Source organism: Myxine glutinosa, chromosome 8 (genome assembly GCF_964187855.1).
Source record: "Myxine glutinosa chromosome 8, kmMyxGlut1.1, whole genome shotgun sequence".
NCBI classification, from domain to species: domain Eukaryota; kingdom Metazoa; phylum Chordata; class Myxini; order Myxiniformes; family Myxinidae; genus Myxine; species Myxine glutinosa.
The window spans coordinates 78,222,143-78,245,381 of NC_136268.1; the positions used below are offsets into that span (position 1 = coordinate 78,222,143).

General features: G+C 45.7%; 1 protein-coding gene and 1 long non-coding RNA gene across 7 annotated transcripts in view; one reads left to right on the forward strand and one right to left on the reverse strand.

Moving 5' to 3' along the window:
• LOC137412007 (formin-binding protein 1-like) overlaps positions 1-17,356 on the reverse strand; it is a 167,878-nt gene extending 150,522 nt beyond the window's left edge. For 5 of the 6 annotated variants that reach the window (XM_078783425.1, XM_078783424.1, XM_078783423.1 and 2 more), the window contains exon 1: positions 16,636-17,356. In XM_078783425.1, coding sequence (XP_078639551.1) covers positions 16,636-16,659 — 24 coding nt within the window. In that variant the 5' untranslated portion in view covers positions 16,660-17,356. The remainder of the gene's footprint in view (positions 1-16,635) is intronic. The other variant, XM_078783426.1, reaches the window with a different exon arrangement.
• The window catches only part of LOC137432614 (uncharacterized), a 36,315-nt gene continuing 30,260 nt past the window's right edge, over positions 17,185-23,239 (forward strand). The window contains exons 1-2 of the long non-coding RNA XR_010985531.1: positions 17,185-17,207; positions 21,628-21,807. This is a non-coding gene — a long non-coding RNA (uncharacterized LOC137432614). The remainder of the gene's footprint in view (positions 17,208-21,627; positions 21,808-23,239) is intronic.

A 23,239-nucleotide genomic window follows, 5' to 3' on the forward strand; every position in this document is an offset into this window, starting at 1 on the left:
AACAAAATACACAAAAAGAGGGAGCGGAAGACAAGATGGGGAGAAAAGGGGAAGCACACAAACACAACATCCGAGAGCAGGGAGATGTGTGGAAGGGAGAGGACCCGGGGGGAGGAGGCATGGGAAGGGGGGGGGGGGGGAGGGAGAAGTATAAAGCACAAGGACACCAAGGACTTCCAGGACAGAAGTTGGTATTTCAAAAAGGGGAATTGGGGTGAAATTAGCAGGGGTAGAAAAGATCAAGGTTTTGGATGGGGGAAGATAAGAGATGGTGGTGAACAGCTGTTTTAAAGACTTGGAGGGTGGAGTGGGATTGAAGAGAGTGAGGGAGTTTGTTCCAGAGGCGGGAGAAAAGAGGAATTAAGGAGTGAAGGTGAGCAGAGAGTCTTGATTTTGGCAGTTTAACCAAAAGAGGGTTGCAGGCAGATGTTGTGCGACCTGTAGGAATATTTGCGGGACAGAGCCCAGAGAGAGCTGGGGGGGCAAGGCCAGAGAGGAGTCGGTAGAAGACAGAAAGACCACCAACCTGCCTGCGGTGAGTGTGTGAGAGGCCCTTGGAGTTAGCTTCATCGCGGGAGATTCCAATGATTCTGAATGCTTTGGTTTCAACAGCGCGAAGGCGAGCTAGGTGTGAGGCAGGAGCACCAGCCCAGAGGGGAGAGCAGTATTCCATTGAGCTGCGGATGAAAGCCTTGTATGTGGTGAGGAGCTCAGGTGTGCCAAGGAAGGACTTCGCACGACGGAGGATGCCCAGTCGGCGACTGGCTTTGGAGGCCAGATTTTAAATGTGGTTTTTCCAGGAAAGATCATGGCAGATAGTGAGACCCAAAAGCTTGAGTGACAGAACTTCTTGGAGAGGATTATTCAGAAAGTGGATGGGAGGGTTGTCCAGTCGGTCTTTTCGGAGAGACATCGTAAGAGTGTGAGATTTGTCAGGATTGAAAGACATGTTCCACTTGTTTGCCCAGTCTGTGATTTTGTCAAGGTCTGCAGAGAGTGAGGAGGCTGCAGACTGCCGATCTGAGGGATGAAGAATGGAGCGACAGAGAGTAGAGTCGTCAGCAAAGAGATAGAGAGGATTTTCAAGAGAGTCAGAGAGATCATTGATGAAGACCAGAAAAAGCACAGGGCCCAGAACACTGCCTTGGGGAACTCCAGCCTGAACAGGAAGAGGAGATGAGAGAAACCCATTCAGGGCCACACGTTGACTACGACCAGAGAGGAAGTCCGCCAGCCATGCATGGAGATTTCCATGGATACCAAAAGAGGAGAGTTTGGTGAGCAGAGCGGGGTGCCAGACTGTATCGAAGGCACGTGATATGTCAAGGGAGACTGCTCTAATTTCCTGTTTGGCATTGAGGACCTCCATCCATTGTTGAGAAAGCAGAAGCAGCATGTCCAGAGTGGAGTGTCCACATACACAAACCGGAGCGATCAACATACTTGCAAAAAATTTTTTACATTTATTTTGCCAAGTAACAGACAGAATAATGCACAAGACCAACCAATATACTTGAAAAATCTTCGATTTTGCAAGTAAACAGACAAACATGGGTGAAAACATCACCTCCTTCCACCTTCAGTGGTGGAAGTAATAAGAGAGACGAGCACAATGTTGGTACAAACCTGTTTTGAACTTTTGCGCTGCTGGAATGGCATACAAAGGTAATCGGATGAAAGTGCGCTCTGCAGTCTAAAAGTGAAATATCCAGTTTTTATGCTTGTTATGATATGGATAGGAAAGCCTTTTCCTTCAGCATAATATCAAGTTGAGGTAGTATAGGAATATGATCAGGCCATTGTCTTCTAGCATGCTATCTATGCCCCAGCAAGCAGAAATTTCAATGAAGCCCAGGTGAATGTGAACTGTGCCATGACCAATTAATAGAGAGCTTAGTAAGCGAACCTCTATGCCAATTGCATGTATATGTAAATCCATTCAAAATTTCACTTTCATTTCAAATTTCACAAAATAAAAAAAATTCAAATTTTTCCCCATTCCCTTGGGAACAAAATTTCATGTTGTCATTTCAAATGTCCCTTCCATGATCCGCCATCTTGTCCCTTCCATGATCCGCCATCTTGCTCACATGATCTTGCTTTGGTCTCGCGCGACCGATAAATTATTTTCACCTGGTGATTAAAATCAATATATATATAATAAATGAATTCATTTATTGTTCATTGTTCGCTTTTTCATAAAAGCATCTTGCTCACGTGATCTTGCTTTTGGCTGGCGCGACCGATAAATTATTTTCACCTGGTTATTAAAATCAATAAATTACAATACAGTACTGTACAGAACTGTTTTTGAATTCGAAACCGCTCATCATTTATGCCAGCTACACCGACTTCTTTTTTCCACCAGCTACACCGGCTGCAGTTTACCGCCAGCTACACCGATTTCAGTACGTACCTGCCAGTCGGGCCTACGTACCTGGTCCAGTCGACTAGAAGTCTAGACTATATAGCCTACAGTAGGCAAGTCCTGCATTCTATCCCAATCTATCCATTCAATAAAAATTAATTTGAATTTTAATTCTAAGCCCAAGATCAAACAACCTAGCCAAGCTAGGCCTAGGCCTACAGATGTTTGCGAGGGCTGCATACTCGATCGACTGACCATTGTCGACGAAGCTCTCACTCTACACAATGCGTATTAATATTACCATCTAAAAGAACTGACATCATCCATATGTCCCTCATCCATAAAGTGAGCTTCTGATATTACGCAGTCTGCACACAATGCATAGATGACAAGTTATTGCAAACTTAGTTATATTTTGATTATTCACCATAAGTTTCTGCATAAATTTCACTTTACTCATTGGCTCACCCACATATTATTAGAATTCTATAAATGGAATCTGGAGCTACACGACATGACCAAAAGTATATGGACACCAGAACATCGCACATCTCATTCCAAAATCATGGGCATTAATATGGAGTTTGTCCCCCCTTTGCTGCTATAACAGCCTCCACTCTTCTGGGAAGGCTTTCTACTAGATGTTGGAACATTGCTGTGGGGATTTGCTTCCATTCAGCCACAAGAGCATTAGTGAGGTCTGGCATTGATGTTTGGCAATTAGGCCTGGCTCGCAGTCGGTGTTCCAATTCATCCCAAAGGTGTTTGATGGGGTTGAGGTCAGGGCTCTGTGCAGGCCAGTCAAGTTCTTCGACACCGATCTCGACAAACCATTTCTGTATGGACCTCGCTTTGAGCACGGGGGCATTGTCATGCTGAAACAGGAAAGGGCCTTCCCCAAACTGTTGCCACAAAGTTGAAAGCACATAATCGTCTAGAATGTCATTGTATGCTGTTGGGTTAAGATTTCCCTTCACTGGAATTAAGGGGCCTAGCCCGAACCATGAAAAACAGCCCCAGACCATAATTCCTCCTCCACCAAACTTTACAGTTGGCACTATGCATTCAGGCAGGTGGCGTTCTCCTGGCATCCACCAAGCCCAGATTCATCTGTCGGACTGCCAGATGGTGAAGCATGATTCATCACTCCAGAGAACGCGTTTCCACTGCTCCACAGTCCAATGGCGGCGAGCTTTACACCACTCCAGCCAACGCTTGGCATTGAGCATGGTGATCTTAGGCTTGTGTGGGGCTGCTCGGCCATGGAAACCCATTTCATGTAGCTCCTGACGAACAGTTGTTGTGCTGACGTTGCTTCCAGAAACAGTTTGGAACTCGGTAGTGAGTGTTGCAACCGAGGACAGACGATTTTCACGCGCTGCACGCTTCAGCACTCAGCGGTCCCGTTCTGTGAGCTTGTGTGGCCGACCACTTCACGGCTGAGCTGTTGTTGATCCTAGACGTTTCCACTTCACAATAACAGCAATTATAGTTGACCGGGGCAGCTCTAGCAAGGCAGACATTTGATGAACTGACTTGTTGGAAAGGTGGCATCCTATGACGATGCCACATTGAAAGTCACTGAGCTCTTCAGTATGGCCCCATTCTACTGCCAATGTTTGTCTATGGAGATTGCATGGCTGTGTGCTTGATTATATATACCTGTCAGCAATTGGTGTGGCTGAAATAGCCAAATCCACTAATTACAAGGGGTGTCCGCATACTTTTGGTCATGTAGTGTATGTGTAGATTCCATGCAGACAAACAGATTCACATGCATCAACCTGCATGACAACTAATGAGCTGCCAGAGTAAACCTGGAGAAATTTATCAATTGAATCCACTTCCTTCTTCGTCTGCCCCTTACTTTGTTGGCCACATTCAGCTTCTATACAACTCACTCTGCTCCAAAAGCATGAACCCACTGATAAATCACATCCCTTAACACCACCCCTCACTCCCTCTATGGACTCCCCCAAGCAACAATATGAGTAAACCCCGGGGAGGACTTTGAATACATCGACATAATGCAAAGATGAAACGTACTGCATATTATATTGTCGCGTCCCTGGGGTTAAGACCCCAAGAGGACAAATGGCCGAAACGAGCTTTATTCCGAGGCGTATACCCAACTTGGCGGTAGTGACATGTGCGGGAAGGTTTGAGGTCTTACCTAATCTGGAACACACACAGGGGTTAATCTGAACCCACAAACACAAAGACGGGACAGCAAAATCCACAATACAAGAAAAGTAAGATTCGACAAATAAAATAATGATTTAATGAAAAAAAATGCACACGAACCAAAGATCACACGCCCACGACTAAGCCAGAACAAGGAGGAAATGCGACTGCCCACTGGCAAAGCCAGGACCAGAAGAGAGCGTAATATGGTGCAACTGCGTCTTTTACCCTTCACTCTCGAATGTTCCACGATGACATCACACTCTATCCAATCACCGAGCTACACTCAAGCATCCCATCGTGCCTCCACCAATCACGAAGGCTGGGCGTGGCCTCCTCGTTACGAGTCGTCGGGGCAGAGTCTAATCTCCATTCGGGAATGTTCGGATGATGTCGAAGGCCGTGAGGCGGGGATTGCGTGCCGATCAGCAAATGTGCTGGGTCCAGGCGAAGCACTGGTGGTGTTGTGAGTGAACGAGTCCATTTGTTATAATTGCTGTTGTTTGACTGAGCCCTCGATTTCCTGGCTGGCCGAATGTAATAAGAGCATTAGGGAAAAATCACAGGAAGGCAATCACGTACAGGGGAATTTAACCTTACAGACCCTATAATTAATTAGCACAAAACCATCCTCCTTATGGCGACGTGCAAACGCTCTTACCCGGACAGACGGCCTACTTATGTACATCGAGGTGGCTTCGTGGCATACGGAGCATTCTAAACCTACACGATTCTACAGACTTGGCAATTAATATGGAATATTTTTTTTTTCTTGACTTGGGTTTACTTTCTTAACTCGGTATATCAATCTGGTGAGTTTCTTTTACACTTTGGTGATTTATTTGTTAAAAGAACCATGCCACCGATTGTCTGTCGCAGCAAGAAGTCAACAACAGGATTATATCACAGGTGGCGTGGCAAAATGTACGGACAGGTGCATTTGATGATTGGCTTCACAGTCGGGTATACAAGGGTTGTTGCATTCTGTATTAGTGGAAAACAACTGCTACACGTCTCCAAAAGTTATTGCCGCTTCCTCTGGAGATGGTCCGTCAACTCGACAATGCTGTTTGTCATGGAGTGGTGGCTTTACGAAATTACAGCATGAAACAGCGTGCTATTGCTCGGCAGTATGGCATCACTCAAGGTCAGGTGTCAAAGATGCTGAAACGAAATGCTCAGAGGCGTGTCCCTACTCCAATACCGTGGCCAGGGCGTCCCCGCAGAACCACAAGGAGGGATGATCGCCAGCTGCACCGGTTAGTCCGCAATGGCCGTACCAAGTCAGCTAATCAGCTTCGGGCTGAGTGGCAGCAACTGACAAATGTGCCTGTATCCAGAAGGCTAGTCAACCAACGACTGGTTCAAGCAGGCTATCGTGCTAGGCGTCCCCTGAGAAAGCCACGCCTGACCAGACAACACCACCAGCGCCGATTGCAGTGGGCCAGAGAGCACCGTCAATGGCAGCCAGGACACTGGAATCATGTGATCTTCAGTGACGAGTCTCGATTTCTGGTCTATCGTCAAGATGGCCGCGTACGAGTGCGCAGACAAGTGCATGAAGCCTACAACAAAGATTGTATAGTGCCAAGAGTCCAAGCTGGAGGTGGTGGGGTGACCATTTGGGCTGCTTTTCATGCAGGGGGCAAAACTGACCTGGTTGTTCTGAATGGAAACCTGAACCAGTTCAAGTACAGGGCCATTTTGATGTCTCTGATTCCTTAGTATCTCTCCCGGGTTACTCCCTCCTCCGGTATGATAGACCTGAGCCTCGTCCTGGAGGTGGGGTTGCTATCTTTATCAAAAACTCTCTTCCTCACTCGCCCTGCACTGCACTCTCTCCACCTCACCCCCAGGAATACCTCTGGCTACGGCTTCCCCTTCGCTCCCACCTCTTGTTCATATGTGTGTTGTACCGTCCACCAAACAGTGATGACTCCATCTACATCTCGCTGTCTGATAATATGGACCAACTTCTATCTACTCATCCCAACTCTCTCTTCCTCATATGTGGTGATTTCAATTGTCACCATGCCAGTTGGCTGGGTGTGGGTACCTCTCTCACCAGCCATGGCTCCTCAGCAAAGGACTTCTGCGACTCACTGGGACTGACACAATCTGTCAATTTCCCGACCCTGATCTCAGTCAACGGAGCATCTTCTCTTCTGGACTTGGTTTTGACTAACTTCCCTGAAAATGTCTGCTGCTCTTCTTCTGCTCCAATCGGCTCATCTGATCATGTGCTTGTCAAAGTGGACATCTCTCTGACCATTCTCAGAGAGCCTCCTCAGCGTCGACGAGTCTGGCATTTCACTCAGGCCAACTGGCACTGTCTTCAAGTAGCCATCAATCATCTGGACTGGTCTCCCATCTCTACCGCCTCTGACATCAACTCATCCTGGGAATTCTTTCAAAGTAAATTGCTCTCTCTCATGCACAGATTTATCCCATCTCGTCTTCAGTTGTCATACCCTTCCTCCCGTCCATGGTACACGGAATCTTGTGGTGAGGCTGTTGCCCTGAAACAACTTGCTTTCGTCTCCTGGAAAGCAAATCCAACGGAAGGAAATCTCATTTCCTTTCACAAAGCCCAAAACAAGTGTGTGTCCACCCTCAGGAGAGCCAGGAAACAATATCTCACCGTTCTCAAGACCGAACTCTCTTATCTGTCTCCCTCTTCCAAATCCTGGTGGTGTCTGGTCAAATCTGTTTCTGGCGTTTCTTCCCCCTCCATCCCCTCCCTCACCTCAAACGGCTTAACGGCTGACTCCGCACGTGAAAAAGCTGAATGCCTCAACTCTGTGTTTGCCTGTAAATCTTGTGTCCCAAACCCATCCCTCTCTGTACCCACCGTACCCAGTCGTACCCAGCTGCTCCTGGACTCTGTGTCCTTTCCTCCTGACAAGGTGGAAAAGTTTCTGTCAACCCTCGACTCTGATTCTGCAACTGGTCCTGACGGCATCAGCCCACGGGTCCTAAAATCATGTTCTTCCGCTCATTCACTCCCTCTTTCTGTTCTCTTCACCCTCTCTTTTGCCAAAGGTCATCTGCCATCTGCTTGGAAATCAGCCAACATCACCGCTTTGCACAAAAAAGGTGCAAAAACAGATCCTAGCAACTACAGACCAATCAGCCTTCTCCTAATTATCAGCAAAGTCATGGAATCAATCATTGCTTCAGATATGAAATCTTTCCTCTTCTCCAATGGCTTGATCTCTGATCATCAATTTGGTTTCAGACCTGGTCACCCTACTCTGGACATGCTGCTTCTGCTTTCTCAACAATGGATGGAGGTCCTCAACACCAAACAGGAAATTAGAGCCGTCTCCCTTGACATTTCACGTGCCTTTGATACAGTCTGGCACCCTGCTCTGCTCACCAAACTCTCCTCCTTTGGTATCCATGGAAATCTCCACGCATGGCTGGCGGACTTCCTTTCTGGTCGTAGTCAACGTGTGGCCCTGAATGGGTTTCTCTCATCTACTCTTCCTGTTCAGGCTGGAGTTCCACAAAGTAGTGTTCTGGGCCCTGTGCTTTTTCTGGTCTTCATCAATGATCTCTCTGACTCTCTTGAAAATCCTCTCCATCTCTTTGCTGACGACTCTACTCTCTGTCGCTCCATTCCTCATCCCTCAGATCGGCAGTCTGCAGCCTCCTCACTCTCTGCAGACCTGGACAAACAAATGGAACATGTCTTTCAATCCTGATAAATCTCACACTCTTACGATGTCTCTCCGAAAAGACCGACTGGACAACCCTCCCATCCACTTTCTGAATAATCCTCTCCAAGAAGTTCTGTCACTCAAGCTTTTGGCTCTTATCTCACTATCTCACTATTTGCTTATTTATCTCACTTTATTTTATCTCACTATATTTATCTCACTATATTTATCTCACTTATTATCTCACTATTTGCCATGATCTTTCCTGGGAAAACCACATTTCAAATCTGGCCTCCAAAGCCAGTCGCCGACTGGGCATCCTCCGTCGTGCGAAGTCCTTCCTTGGCACACCTGAGCTCCTCACCACATACAAGGCTTTCATCCGCAGCTCTATGGAATACTGCTCTTAGATTTAGTATGGTCTGGTGCTCCTGCTCTGGTCTGGTGCTCCTGCCTCACACCTAGCTCGTCTTCACGCTGTTGAAACCAAAGCATTCAGAATCATTGGAATCTCCCGCGATGAAGCTAACTCCAAGGGCCTTTCACTCACTCACCGCAGGCAGGTTGGTGGTCTTTCCGTCTTCTACCGACTCCTCTCTGGCCTTGCCCCCCCAGCTCTCTCTGGGCTCTGTCCCCCAAATATTCCTACAGATCACACAAGATCTGCCTGCAACCCTCTTATGGTTAAACTGCCAAAATCAAGACTTTCTGCTCACCTTCACTCCTTCATTCCTCTTTTCTCCCGCCTCTGGAACAAACTCCCTCACTCTCTTCAATCCCACTCCACCCTCCAGGTCTTTAAAACAGCTGTTCACCACCATCTCTTATCCTCCCCCATCCAAAACCTTGATCTTTTCTACCCCCGCTAATTTCGGTCCCCTTGTGTTTTATACCTCTCCCCCCCCCACCCCTTCCCACGCCTCCTCCCCCCAAGCCCTCTCCCTCCCACACTTCTCCCTGCTCTCAAATGTTGTGGTTGTGTGCTTCCCCTTCTCTCCCCATCTTGTCTTCCGCTCCCTCTTTTTGTATATTGTTTGTCTGCTTGATTTGTTTGTGAAATAAATGTTAGCTCTTCCACGAGCCTCGATTCAGTATACAAAAAATTTTTTAAAAAATCTGGAAGAAACATTGCTTCCATTTGCTCGTGCAACCTTTCGAGGAAACTTTGTCTTCCAAGATGACAATGCACGGCCTCATCGTGCTCGCATGATCCAACACTTTCTTGCTGACCGTGGTGTAGAGCATATGGAGTGGCCTGCCATGTCCCCGGATATGAATCCGATAGAGAACTTGTGGGCAGAATTAACGCGTCAAATCGACCACTTGGACCAGCAGCCGACCTCTGTGCGTGAATTGCAGCAGGCTATTGTCACTGCATGGCAAGCGATTCCTGTCCAAACCTTGGCAAACTCGTGAACAGCATGCCTCAACGTGTACGTGCTCACCTGAATGCTTGTGGGGGTTACACGAAGTACTGAACTGTAATTTTACTGTCCGTAATCCCAGTCGTAATTTAACTTTTGTTTTTGTTAAAAAAAATTTTGGCTAATGTGCAAAATAAAGAGATACTTCTGGAAAACGTACAGTTTAACTGATTACAGTTTAACGTACAGTTTAACAGAAGTTTAACACAGTACTGTCCATAAATTTAGTTCGATATCAGTTTACATCACTTTCAAGGATCAATTTATTTGTTTCGAAATGTCAAATGTGGTTTTTGTTTCTTTTAAAGGTCACATTAACAAAATCTAGAATAATTTCAACATAATTCCAATGAACTTTTGGTTCTAAGACATCTTGAAAAGTAAGTTCACCCCCACAAAAAAAATATTCCATATTAAATGCCAAGTCTGTATCTAGACCAAGGTATTTCATTCCCCTAACCCCCACAAACGTAACAATATATAAACACAGAAAATGTACATTTTGAACAACCCCAGGCTCTCATCTCTTACATGCCAAATTCAATCAGTTACTTGAAACAGTACATATACAAGTTTTATCACCCAATCAAGATCGGGTTATTTAGACTTCAGTAATACATCAAGAGGATTATTGCTTAAACCTGTAGCAAAAATTAATTTGGGAGTGCATCACAGCAATGATGGCCCAAAATTGTATTGTTTGCTTTTTTAAGGTAATACAGCAGCATGTGACTCTTCCTTACACACAGCGTAGTCCCGTAGAGACTATGGACCCTTTATATATTAACTAGCAGGAGTACCCGGCATTGCCGGGCGGGGGAGGGGAGGGAAGGGGGAAGGGGAGGGGAACGGGGGGGAGGGGAGGAGAGGAGAAGAGGGGGGGGAGGGTAGAAGAGGGCGGAGGGGGAGGGGGGAGGGGAGGAGGGAGGGGAGGAGAGGGGGGAGGGGAGGAGAGGGGGAGGGGGAGGGATGGGAGGGGGAGAGGGGCGGGGGGGGGAGGGGGAGGGTGGGGGGGGGAAGGGAGGGGGAGGGGAGGACGGAGGGGGGAGGGGGAAGGCGAGGGCCAGTCAACAATGACGTTGCAGTTCTCATGGTCGGAGAGCAGCACAACAATCGCGACATCGTCCTGCATCTTCGCAACAGCACGAAGCGGGTTTTGGAGACTCACCGATCCTGTGACGCCTTACAGTACCGGCGTTGCTGGGCGGGGGAAGGGAGACCCGTACATTCCCAACCCGTACATTCGCCCTCTCGACTCAAGCTCACTCGGACAAAAGCCTCGCACAAATTACACCGTGAAGGCCCAATGGCCATGTCTATGCCACAAATCAAGTACGTGAGCGAGTCAGGCGCACTGAATTGAAAATATATAGAACGTTCATACTCCGTGAAAAGTGAAGCCGCCGTGTCACCATTTTGGTTAGCACGACTCGACCAACTCGCTTCGCGGATCTCGTTTGTTTTGAACGTGTGAATTACGTGCGAACGCGTAACTATGAGTTTATGGCGGCAAGGAACATCACGTGATCGCTCTGAGCGAATCGGCGCGCTGCTCTGCCACCTGCTCAGATTCCGTGTATAATATTCCTCGCTGAAATGCGCTGAGGTAAATATGAATAAAAAATATGGATCTCGTAAAGATGAAAGAAAAAAAAACCAATGTGGTGTGAATGGCAATGTTCCTCGCTGAAATGTGAAAAAACGCAATCGCTTTTCGCTCTGAAATACGTGCGAACGCGTAACTGAGTTTATGGCGGCAAGGAACATCACGTGATCGCTCTGAGCGAATCAGCGCGCTGCTCTGCCACCGCCTCAGATTCCGTGCATAATATTCCTCGCTGAAATGCGCTGAGGTAAAAATATGGTAAAAAAAAATTATGAAATAATTTTTTTTAGGTCGGCCATGTTCTTCCCAGGCTCAATGGCCATGTCTATGCCAAATATCAAGCACGTGAGCCTCTCCGTTTAGGAGTCTATCGGTAACATTACACACACACACAAACTGTGTTTTATATATATAGATTTCCATTCTGCATACAGAATATAAATATATCAATGCAAGTGGTTCGATTCTGGAAAGAGAATCAATCACATGTGAACATTCTAAGTGCTCGATCATTCCAAGTGCAGTTATTTCATATTTTTACATAAATTAGATTGAGAAGTGAAAGTTTTTATTGTGACTGCCCTTTCACGTGTGAAAATAAAGTGGTACAGCAAATTCAAGGGAAATTGGCATGAGGGTTTGGAAACATATCAGGAACCAGGGACGGACCCTGGGAGTTGGGGGAGGTATCCGTCGTGCACCCTCCCTAAACACCTCCCCTCGCTTCCCTTCAAATGCAATGGTTTTTTCATATTATTACGGATAAAAATTTAATATTTTCCTTCAATCCAATATGGCTGCCACACCATGTGACCGATGATGTTTTTGTGATCAACTTTTAATCGCCATGCCTCGTCGATGACGTACGTAAAGTTTTGGGTCGATCGCTTTGGTGGTTTGGGAGAAGGAGGTTTTATAAGGATTTTTTTTTTGTATACAGGGTCAAGGCTAGTGTAAGAAAGTTTCTAGTAAGAAAGAGTGTAGAAGAAGAAGAGAGAAGAGACTCTGCATCAAATGTGTACAAAATGATAATGTGAAAAGTGAAGTCATAAGCCTTTAAAAGCACTACCGTTTATTCTCGAGCACTCAACTACCAAGACTGATAAAGACGTCAGAATACATCGCTAAAGTACCAAATCGGGAGAACGCAAAAATCACAGAATTGTGCTTCTTCTTCTTCTTTCTTTCTTTCTTCAGCCAGGCTAGCACAATAATGGATGAAGCAATTTTAAATGCTTCTAAGGTAGTCTCTGGGGGTATTGCACTCATACCAAAGCGTTTTCAAAGAAATCAAACTTGTTCAGCAATCGGGAGTCATTCGCATTGAATACCATTTACGCATGCGCAGACTGGGACCCCATATTTTATTACACATGATGCACACGCACTCACTCAGGCTCGCTCCTCCCTGTTTAGTGCAATGTGATGGTGATGCAATCCACATATTAGATGCATGCTGATATGGCATTCCAAAGGAAGAACCAAACAAGGTAGCAATGACACCACAATACTTTTACAGATTGCCGTTATGACATATTTTGACATTTTTGGCCCAGGTGACTGGCAATTGCATGAAGATGTCTATGTGAGAGGGAATTGTACATTTGTAGTGTGGGTTGGTGTCATTGTGTGTTTTATTTGTTGTGGGAATGAGAGGGAAAAAATGTCAAAATACTGTATGTCGTTTTGCCAATCCCGACAAGTATTGTGGTGTCATTCCTACCTTGGTTGGTTGTTTTTTGGGGATTCCATCCTGACATGTTTTTTCATTTCTTAACATCCGGGGTGTTAAATGTCGCCTTGTGGGTTGTGTGGATGGATGTTAAACATGTGGGGTCTTGTGGTGTTATTGTGGTGTGGTGGGTTGCTCTCCCACCCCCACCCCCCTTCCCACAAGCCCTCTCCCTCCCACAAATCTCCCGATGTCCCTGCTCTCAAATGTTGTACGTGTGTGCTTCCCCCTCTCTCCCAATCTTGTCTCTCGCTCCCTTTATTCTATGTTCTGTGTGTCCGTTTGTCTTTTTGTGATCAATGTTAGCTCTTACACGAGCCTCGATCTTGTATACAAAAAAAATAAAAATTGTGGGGTTGGTCGGGGGAAATTTCTGGCCCAAGTCTTTCACGAACTGGCTGACCAGGCTTGAAATTCTGACATATATGTGGATATAATACCATTAACATGAAATCCCATACAAGGTACTTCAATGAGGGAGAAGACCATTAGGTCCATCAAGCCTGCACGGGTTGCCAACCTATGGTTGTTTGTTCATGCGATATCCTTTTTAAAATGCTGTATCAAGCAAGGAAGCAGCACGTGCCATTTTAAAAGTCTTTGGTGAGACTCAGGTGGGGTTCAAACCGCTGACCTCCCAGACTCGGAGCGGAGCGGACGCTCCAACAATTATGCCACCGAGTCTGGTCAAACGTAGAAGAAGATTCATTGTGCACCTACATGATGGTTACAATTGGTAATATGGTCATCCATCAGGTACTTGACAGATCGGACTGAACACACAAAAGAAAGCAGGAGTCTTCCCCATGAGCAGCTGGTTGTGCTCTTACCTCGAGCAATAACCAAACGCCATCCCAGAAAACTCGATTAGGGCTGAAATATTCCAGAGCTGGGAAAGCATTTCCTCAAGCTACGGGCAAGAGTCATGCATGTGGTAACCCTGAACACATGCAACTATCATGCACCTCACACAAAGCATAATGAAACAAAATAGAAACAACACCACTGATCACATCCGATAGCCCTGACGGGTAAAATTGAAACTTTGCTTCACGATTCTTCCTTTGAAACGCTGGTTTACTTGAGATTGTGCAGAGGCCTTCCTACACTGCAAGTCTTCCTTCTTTATTTGTTCAAAATGATCCTACAACTTCATTTATGTGTTTTTTAACCAATAAAGGTATAATGTGTGTAGGAAGCGCAGGCAGGACGGCCTCCAAGTGCATACACTCTCCTTTAAGTTGTCTAGCCTGGGTTTGAATTGCAACCGAGCTATAAACTACCATCCTGGTGTTTCATCAATGTGTGTGCTGACCCTCGGATGGACGTTAAACTGGGCATCCCGTCTGCCAGCCTTAGTTCGTGGATGTTAAAGATACCACGATGACCTTGGCGAAAAGTAAGAAGAGAGAGAGCTATTGCCGGCACCCTGAACAAATTCACATTTTCTTCCCTAATTACTGCAATTACCAATTACTCCAGGCGAGTGTGCGTACCTCCAGGCGAGTGTGCGTACCTCCAGGCGAGTGTGTGTACCTCCAGTCACAGAGGCTAACAAAAACTGATACATGTGAAAGTGTGTAAAAAAAGCCTTTTGCTAAAGCCGAAAACCACAGAGATGATAAAGTAAACAACTGACATCCTGACAGACAACCAACATCTTCATCCTCAGACATTTTGGAGCTGAGCCAGTCTTTAAAGCAAATGCTGACGTTCAGACATCTTTATAATTCGCCATAGCGTGAATAGCTGCCTCGTCTGGGTTCGATTCCCTACCGACTACAATCTATCTGACTGGTGGTTCACAGGTAGAGCACTGTATCGATGAACACACTGTCCTTCAGAGGGATGTTAAGCCGGGTGTCCTGTCTGCTCGCATTAGCTGATGGACATTTGTAAAGATCCAATAGTGTGTTGCAGATGAGTCATTGCCATTACCATGAAATTCTTCTTCTACTTCTTCTTCTTCTTCTTCTTCTTTAGCGGCCATAATTATTCCCACGTTCTTGTGAGATTGGAAAGAGCAACGTCGCCCTAGCCTTTCACGAACCAGTTGGCCAGGACTGATGTTCGACTAAGGTTGGAGCAGAAATTTGGACTTTGTTCAGGGTGCCTACTCTACATGAAGGACACCGTGGGATCTTTAACGTCCACCAACGAATGCCGGCAGACGGGATGCCCAGTTTAACGCCCATCCGAGGTACGACACCCTCGATGAATCACCTTGCTTGTAAAACAACGGGATGACCTTGCGTACCCTAACCCAGGCTAGACAGCTTAGAGATGAGTGTGTACTTCCAGGGGAGTGTGTGTACTTCCAGGCGAGTGTGTGTACTTCCAGGCGAGTGTGTGTACTTCCAGGCGAGTGTGTGTACTTCCAGGCGAGTGTGTGTACTTCCAGGCGAGTGTGTGTACTTCCAGGCGAGTGTGTGTGTACCTCCAGGGGAGTGTGTGTACCTGCAGGCGAGTGTGTGTACCTCCAGGCGAGTGTTTGTACCTCCAGGCGAGTGTTTGTACCTCCAGGCGAGTGTATGTACCTCCAGGCGAGTGTATGTACCTCCAGGCGAGTGTATGTACCTCCAGGCGAGTGTATGTACCTCCAGGCGAGTGTTTGTTCCTCCAGGGGAGTGTGTACCTCCAGGCGAGTGTTTGTACCTCCAGGCGAGTGTACGTACCTCCAGGCGAGTGTACGTACCTCCAGGCGAGTGTACGTACCTCCAGGCGAGTGTATGTACCTCCAGGCGAGTGTATGTACCTCCAGGCGAGTGTATGTACCTCCAGGCGAGTGTTTGTACCTCCAGGCGAGTGTATGTACCTCCAGGCGAGTGTATGTACCTCCAGGCGAGTGTTTGTACCTCCAGGCGAGTGTATGTACCTCCAGACGAGTGTATGTACCTCCAGACGAGCGTATGTACCTCCAGGCGAGTGGATGTACCTCCAGGCGAGTGTATGTACCTCCAGGCGAGTGTATGTACCTCCAGGCGAGTGTATGTACCTCCAGACGAGTGTTTGTACCTCCAGGCGAGTGTATGTACCTCCAGACGAGTGTATGTACCTCCAGACGAGTGTATGTACCTCCAGGTGAGTGTATGTACCTCCAGGCGAGTGTATGTACCTCCAGACGAGTGTTTGTACCTCCAGGTGAGTGTATGCACCTCCAGGCTATGGTGCCAGGTCTCGCCATAATACATGAACAAAATCCAAATTTCTACCCAAACCGCTTTGAGTCTAATGTCAGGCCTGTCCAGCTGGTTCGTGAAAGGCTTGGACTAAATAAATAAATAAAACCCTTTCTCCGTCCGTCCCCACAACATGGGAGTAACTGGGACCGTTAAAGTAGTAGTAGTATCAGACGTGCTTTATAAAATCATACAAAGCACCACTACCAGGATAATAAATCACTTCCTGGATGTTTAGACATCATCGACTATTAGTATTAACAAGTATATTTTAAATGCACAGACAGGAAGGAAAGAAAGAAAGAATGAAAGAGGTGAAACCGACAAGGTCTCGAGATGAACAACTGAGCGAGCATGAAGATGGACGAGGAGGACGAGGATCGCGAGATTAAGATTTAACCCAAGACCAAGAGGTGCTCGTGTGTAACCCCGCGGAGGTCTCCGTGACCCCCGACCCCAAAACAGAGGATCCACACTCACCCACAACTCGTCTCCCCAGCTCATGGCTGCCACTCGCTCGTTTGCCGTTGCCGTTGCTGTGGCGTCCTCGTGTTCCTCTCCCTCTCAGTACAGTATTACGGGGATACAGTAATCGTGCTTCTTCCTCCGTTATGATCGTCAGCCCTCTGTCCACTCCGTCCCCGTCGTTTCCTCCTGTCCCGCGCCGCAGACAAAGGCGACGAATGAAGAGATCGCTCTGCTGGCTGCGCCGGACTGACAGGCAGCGGAAGACAGAGGGAGGAACAGCTTAGGCCATGGACGAACCGCCTTGGCGGGCAAATCGGCGCTGAGAGAAGCAGAGAGCCCACGGCGACCGACGGAAGGGAGAGGTAGCGGGACAGGGAGGCACCGGCACCGGGTGAGGTCAGCGCGCAGCGACCGAATCCTCACGCCTCACGCCACTGCGCAACCGATTTGTTCGTTCTCAACTCATTCCTCGTTCTTTCTCCCGTCCAGAGGCATTTCTCACTGAGATTTCGTTTTTCGGTTTCACTTTCCCTCAAAATCCATCGCTCTTCTTTCCCTTTCGTTTCTTTGTCGTCACATTCATTGTAAGTACAGACGTATTACGGAACTCATGAACTGAATTTTCTCGAAATGTTGAATTTAATCGAAATTCGAACTTTGCTTTATATTACGTAAGCACATATGAAGCGACTTTTGATCCTCCCTCCGACGCGCCGGTCGGAACCCCTATTTTGCCTTATATGAAGAAGATGAAATACGTAGAGGAAGAAGAACCATTACCACACGTCTTTAGACCGTAGGGGATGCTGAGGCAGTATATATTTATAGATATATTTATATATATATATTTATATATATATATATATATATATATATATATATTTATATATATATATTTATATATATTTATATATATTTATATATATATATTTATATATATATATTTATATATATATATTTATATATATTTATTTATATATATTTATATATATATATATATTTATATATATATATTTATATATATATATATATATATTTATATATATATATTTATATATATATTTATATATATATATATTTATATATATATATTTATATATATATATTTATATATATATATTTATATATATATATTTATATATATATATTTATATATATATATATATATATTATATATATATATACACACACACACACACACACTCCCTCTGGTTAACCTGACGTTTTGACCATCGAATGGTCTTCATTAAAACATAAAGACAGCAGGCTGATGGAGCCGCATTGCTCGCTGCTACCACCTATCGGGCGATCTCCAGTTATCCATACCTGAACGTCTTCACATATTCGGGGCCACCTTTTCTGAGTGGGGGTCGAGGGCATGATCGGCGTGTGCAGGTTTCTGCCTACTTGACCCCGTCATCATGGACCAGATGATCCGACCACCCATCCCAGCGACTTGTTGAATGTGTGCCTGTAGCGGACTAAAGGAGCTCCATGTCATTGTGGATATTACATACAGTGCCTTCAGAAAGTATTGTCGTGTCCCTGGGGTTAAGACCCCAAGAGGACGAATGACCGAAACGAGCTTTAACTCTGGACAGGGCGTACTCCGAACCTTGACGGGGATTATCTTTGGCGCGCATGGGAAGACCCGAGCCTTACCTGATCGGGAACACTCAGGGTTAATCCAAACCCACAAACGAAGAAACGAAACAAGACAAGAAAGGTAAGATTCAACAAATAATGATTTAATGAAAATAAATGCAAAGACAATAAAATGTATGTGAGGTAAAAACCTATTTCCTAATTTGAGACGTCTTCACTCGAACTCATATACAAACAAGTGGAAAACGGAAGTAAAAATAAATGATATTTTGTTTCAGGCCGGCCGGCACCTAGCTTTGCGTCCCCAAATGGCTGGTAGGGCTTGCTGGTTGTCGAACCAGAGTCACCGCATGGGAAGCGCACAAGATGGCATGGAACCACACCCGTAGCCAGCTGCTGGCATGAGGCAAGCAGGCAGGATCCCTCTTTGTTTCGCTCACGATCCCCTCCTCCACAGAGCACCACCGTCAACCAACACCTCTTCCTTCCATGTTGCAAAAGTCCCAAAGCTCCAACACTTCTCCTCACCAACGCACCCGAGACAACAGCGTCCATTCGAGACGAGAGCCAGAACGAGAGAGAGACAGAGAGAGAGAGAGCAAGATGGCGTCGAACCAGTCTTTTTTTTTCACTTCTTTTTTTCCCTTCAGATCTCGAATGTTCCATGATGATGTCACACTCTGTCCAATCACTGGGCACACCGCCACCAATCACGAAATCCGGGGCGCAGCCTCCCCCCGGGGGAGGGGGGGGGCAGAGTCCAATCTCTCTCCAAATGTTCGCATGACGTCAAAGGCCTTGAGGCGGGGCTTGATTGGCACAATCGGCAATTGTGCTGGGTGTTGGTTAGCCTGGTGGCGTTGTGAGCGAATGGAGTCATTTGTTATAGTTGTTGTTTGGCAGGCTTTTTAACTGTAATAAAGATGGAGGGAGATCACAGGGGAAAATTACACACTGGGGAATTAATCTTTAAGCCTAAGAATTACTTAACCCAAAGCCACGCCCCTTATGGTGACATGCAAACACTCTTACCTGGACAGACGGCCTACTTAGCTACATGGAGATTCCTCTACGTGACTCGTGGTGCATTCTAATCTACACGATTCTATCTCGACTAAGGTATTTCATTGTTTACCCCACAAACGTAAAAGTATTCACACCCCTTGACTTTTTTCACATTTTATGTTACAACCTGCATTTGAAATGTACATTATACAGACTTGGCATTTAATATGGAATTTTTTTTTTTTCTTGACTTGGGTTTACTTTCTTAACTCAGTATATCAATCTGGTGAGTTTCTTTTACACTTTGGTGATTTATTTGTTAAAAGAACCATGTCACTGATTGTCTGTCGCAGCAAGAAGTCAACAACAGGATTATATCACAGGTGGCGTGGCAAAATGTACGGACAGGTGCATTTGATGATTGGCTTCACAGTCGGGTATACAAGGGTTGTTGCGTTCTGTATTAGTGGAAAACAACTGCTGCACGTCTCCAAAAGTTATTGCCGCTTCCTCTGGAGATGGTCTGTCAACTCGACAATGCTGTTTGTCATGGAGTGGTGGCTTTATGAAATTACGGCATGATAACAGCGTGCTATTGCTCGGCAGTATGGTATCACTCAAGGTCAGGTGTCAAAGATCCTGAAACGAAATGCTCAGAGGGGTGTCCCTACTCCAATATAGAGGCCAGGACGTCCCCACAGAACAACAACGAGGGATGATCGCCAGCTGCACCGGTTAGTCCGCAATGGCCGTACCAAGTCAGCTAATCGGCTTAGGGATGAGTGGCAGCAACTGACAAATGTGCCTGTATCCAGAAGGCTAGTCAACCAACGACTGGTTCAAGCAGGCTATTGTGCCAGGCGTCCCCTGAGAAAGCCACGTCTGACCAGACAACACCGCCAGCGCCGATTGCAGTGGGCCAGAGAGCACTGTCAATGGCAGCCAGGACACTGGAATCACGTGATCTTCAGTGACGAGTCTAGATTTCTGGTCTATCGTCAAGATGGCCGCGCCCGAGTGCGCAGACAAGTGCATGAACCCTACAACAAAGATTGTATAGTGCCAAGAGTCCAAGCTGGAGGTGGTGGGGTGACCGTTTGAGCTGCTTTCATGCAGGGGGCAAAACTGATCTGGTTGTTCTGAATGGAAACCTGAACCAGTTCAAGTACAGGGTCATTCTGGAAGAAACATTGCTTCCATTTGCTCGTGCAGCCTTTCGAGGAAACTTTGTCTTCCAAGGTGACAATGCACGGCCTCATCGTGCTCGCATGATCCAACACTTTCTTGCTGACCGTGGTGTAGAGCATTTGGAGTGGCCTGCCATGTCCTCGGATATGAATCCGATAGAGAACTTGTGGGCAGAATTAACGCGTCAAATCGACCACTTGGACCAGCAGCCGACCTCTGTGCGTGAATTGCAGCAGGCTATTGTCACTGCATGGCAAGCGATTCCTGTCCAAACCTTGGCAAATCTCGTGAACAGCATGCCTCAACGTGTACGTGCTCTCCTGAATGCTCGTGGGGGTTACACGAAGTACTGAACTGTAATTTTACTGTCCGTAATCCCAGTCGTAATTTAACTTTTGTTTTTGTTAAAAAGAAATTTGGCTAACGTGCAAAATAAAGAGATACTTCTGGAAAACGTACAGAAGTTTAACACAGTACTGTCCATTAATTGAGTTCGATATCAGTTTACATCACTTTCAAGGATCAATTTATTTGCTTTGAAATGTCAAATGTGGTTTTTGTTTCTTTTAAAGGTCACATTAACAAAATCTAGAATAATTTCAACATAATTCCAATGAACTTTTGGTTCTAAGACATCTTGAAAAGTAAGTTCACCCCCACAAAAAAAAATTCCATATTAAATGCCAAGTCTGTATTAAATGTAGGTCATGAAATTTTAGTTATCATACAGTATGTGTAATATATTGGGGGATGGGGTGCGAGTTATCGGAACTAAAAACAGCGTTTGTCTGTCCGAATGTCCCCACAAACATCCACCAATCAGAGCTGAGAACTCGTCACATGACAGGGGGACAGTGTTTAGTAACCATTACAGTTGCATAATTTACTAAAAGGAAATATAATAACCTTCTGTGGAATGTTGTGGGGTCCCAGCAAGTGTCGTAAGGTAGGTACGAGGTTTCAGAAATTCCTCAATACAATTATGATTTTGAAATGTTGTTTGAAACCTGGAACTTGCTCCAAAATCCGGAAGTGAACAGATGATGACAGTTTGCTGGTCTGATAATATATCAATACAATTGTTATTAAACATTATATTTTGATATATTAATATTACAGTATTAATTTGTGATTGGAATGAAAATATATGCCTAACGCCTCAAGGTCCTGCCATATTGTGACGTGATATATGTTTATGTCTCCAAGGTTTTTCCTCCACCAAAGCCCGCTTTCTCAGAAAACGGTTTATTCCATTTGGGCTGTGGCATTCGTACCCACAACCTTTCACCCCTGGTAAACTGAATCCTGTGGTGAGGAAGTTGGCATCAAACAAGTTGCCTTCTCTTCAAGGAAGGAAATATCGACCGATCAAGGCAACAACCTCAGGTCAACTCCACGTTTAAAATGGATTCAATTGGGATTTTTGTAGTCACTTATCTACACATAATACCCCATAATGTCAAAGTGGAATTTTATTTTAGGGAAATTTTTCGAAAATAATAATGAAAAACAGAAATATTGAATTTACATAAGTATTCAACTCCGTCAATACATCGCAGAAGCACCTTTGGCAGCGATTGCAGCTTGGAGTCTTCTTGGGTATATCTTTAGCAGCTTTGCACATCTGCATTTGGGGAGTTTCTCCCATTCTTCCTTGCAGATTTGCTCAAGCTCTGTCAAGTTGGATTCCCCCATGCTTTGCATTCATGGCTTTGCATTCATGGCATGGCTTTGCATTCAGGCCAAAGAGTTCAATTTTCATCTCATTAAACCACAGAACCTTTTGTCTCATGCTCTCAGAGTCTTTCACGTGCCTTTTTGCAAACTCCAAGTGTTCTGTCATGTGCCTTTTTGTCTGAAGTGGGTTCTGTCTGACCACTCTCCCATAAGGCCTAGATTTGTGAAGTGCTGCAGAGACTGTTGTCCATCCGGTAGGTTCTCCCATCTCAGTCAAGGAACGCTGTAGTTCTGTCAGAGTGGTCATTTGGTTCTTGGTCACCTCCCTGACCAAGGTCCTTCTTGCTCGGTGGCTCAGTTTGGTCAGATGTCCAGCTCTAGGAAGAGCCTGGGTAGTTCCATGTTCTTTCCATTTCCTAATGATGGAGCTCACTTTGCTTTTGGGAATGTTCAACCCTCTAGAAATTGTTTTATACCATTCCCCAGATCTATGCTTCCTCACGATTATATCTCAGAGTTATATGGACAGTTCCTTGGATTTCATGGTTGAGTTTCTGCTCTAATATGCACTGTCAATTGTGGGATCTTGTACAGAAAGGTGCTTCTTTCTCAATCATATCCAATCAATCGAGAATTGGGGGCCCAGCTGGCGGCCGTGGCTAGTTGATGGCCCACATTATTCGGTCATTCCCGGACCGGTCCCGTGGCTATTACAATATACTTGCATAGAGTGGTGTCAAACTCCAAAATTATCATATTTCTTAACAGCAAATATATTGCAGCACATCCTCAATCTAAATTGGTACCTTGGTTCATTACCTGAGACATGCCACAGGTTTATAAGAATTCGCGTTGCTGTTATTGTTGTTGGGGTTCGATTTTTGAAATGTGCACCCATTGGTCAGACAGCTGCCAGACCACACCCACATCTGTCGCTTGACTCCACCCACAATAGCACTGAGTTGAAATGAAAAGGGCCACCATCTTGGTTTTCTGATGGGCCGAACACTTTAGGCCTGTAGGCCATTGCAGATTATGCACTGCCCTGATTTGTTGCATCACATTTCCATTGGCTTTGTTTGGTTATAGTGTTATTCACGATGAGCGACCCCAAAAAAATCTAATCATGTGTCGAATAATA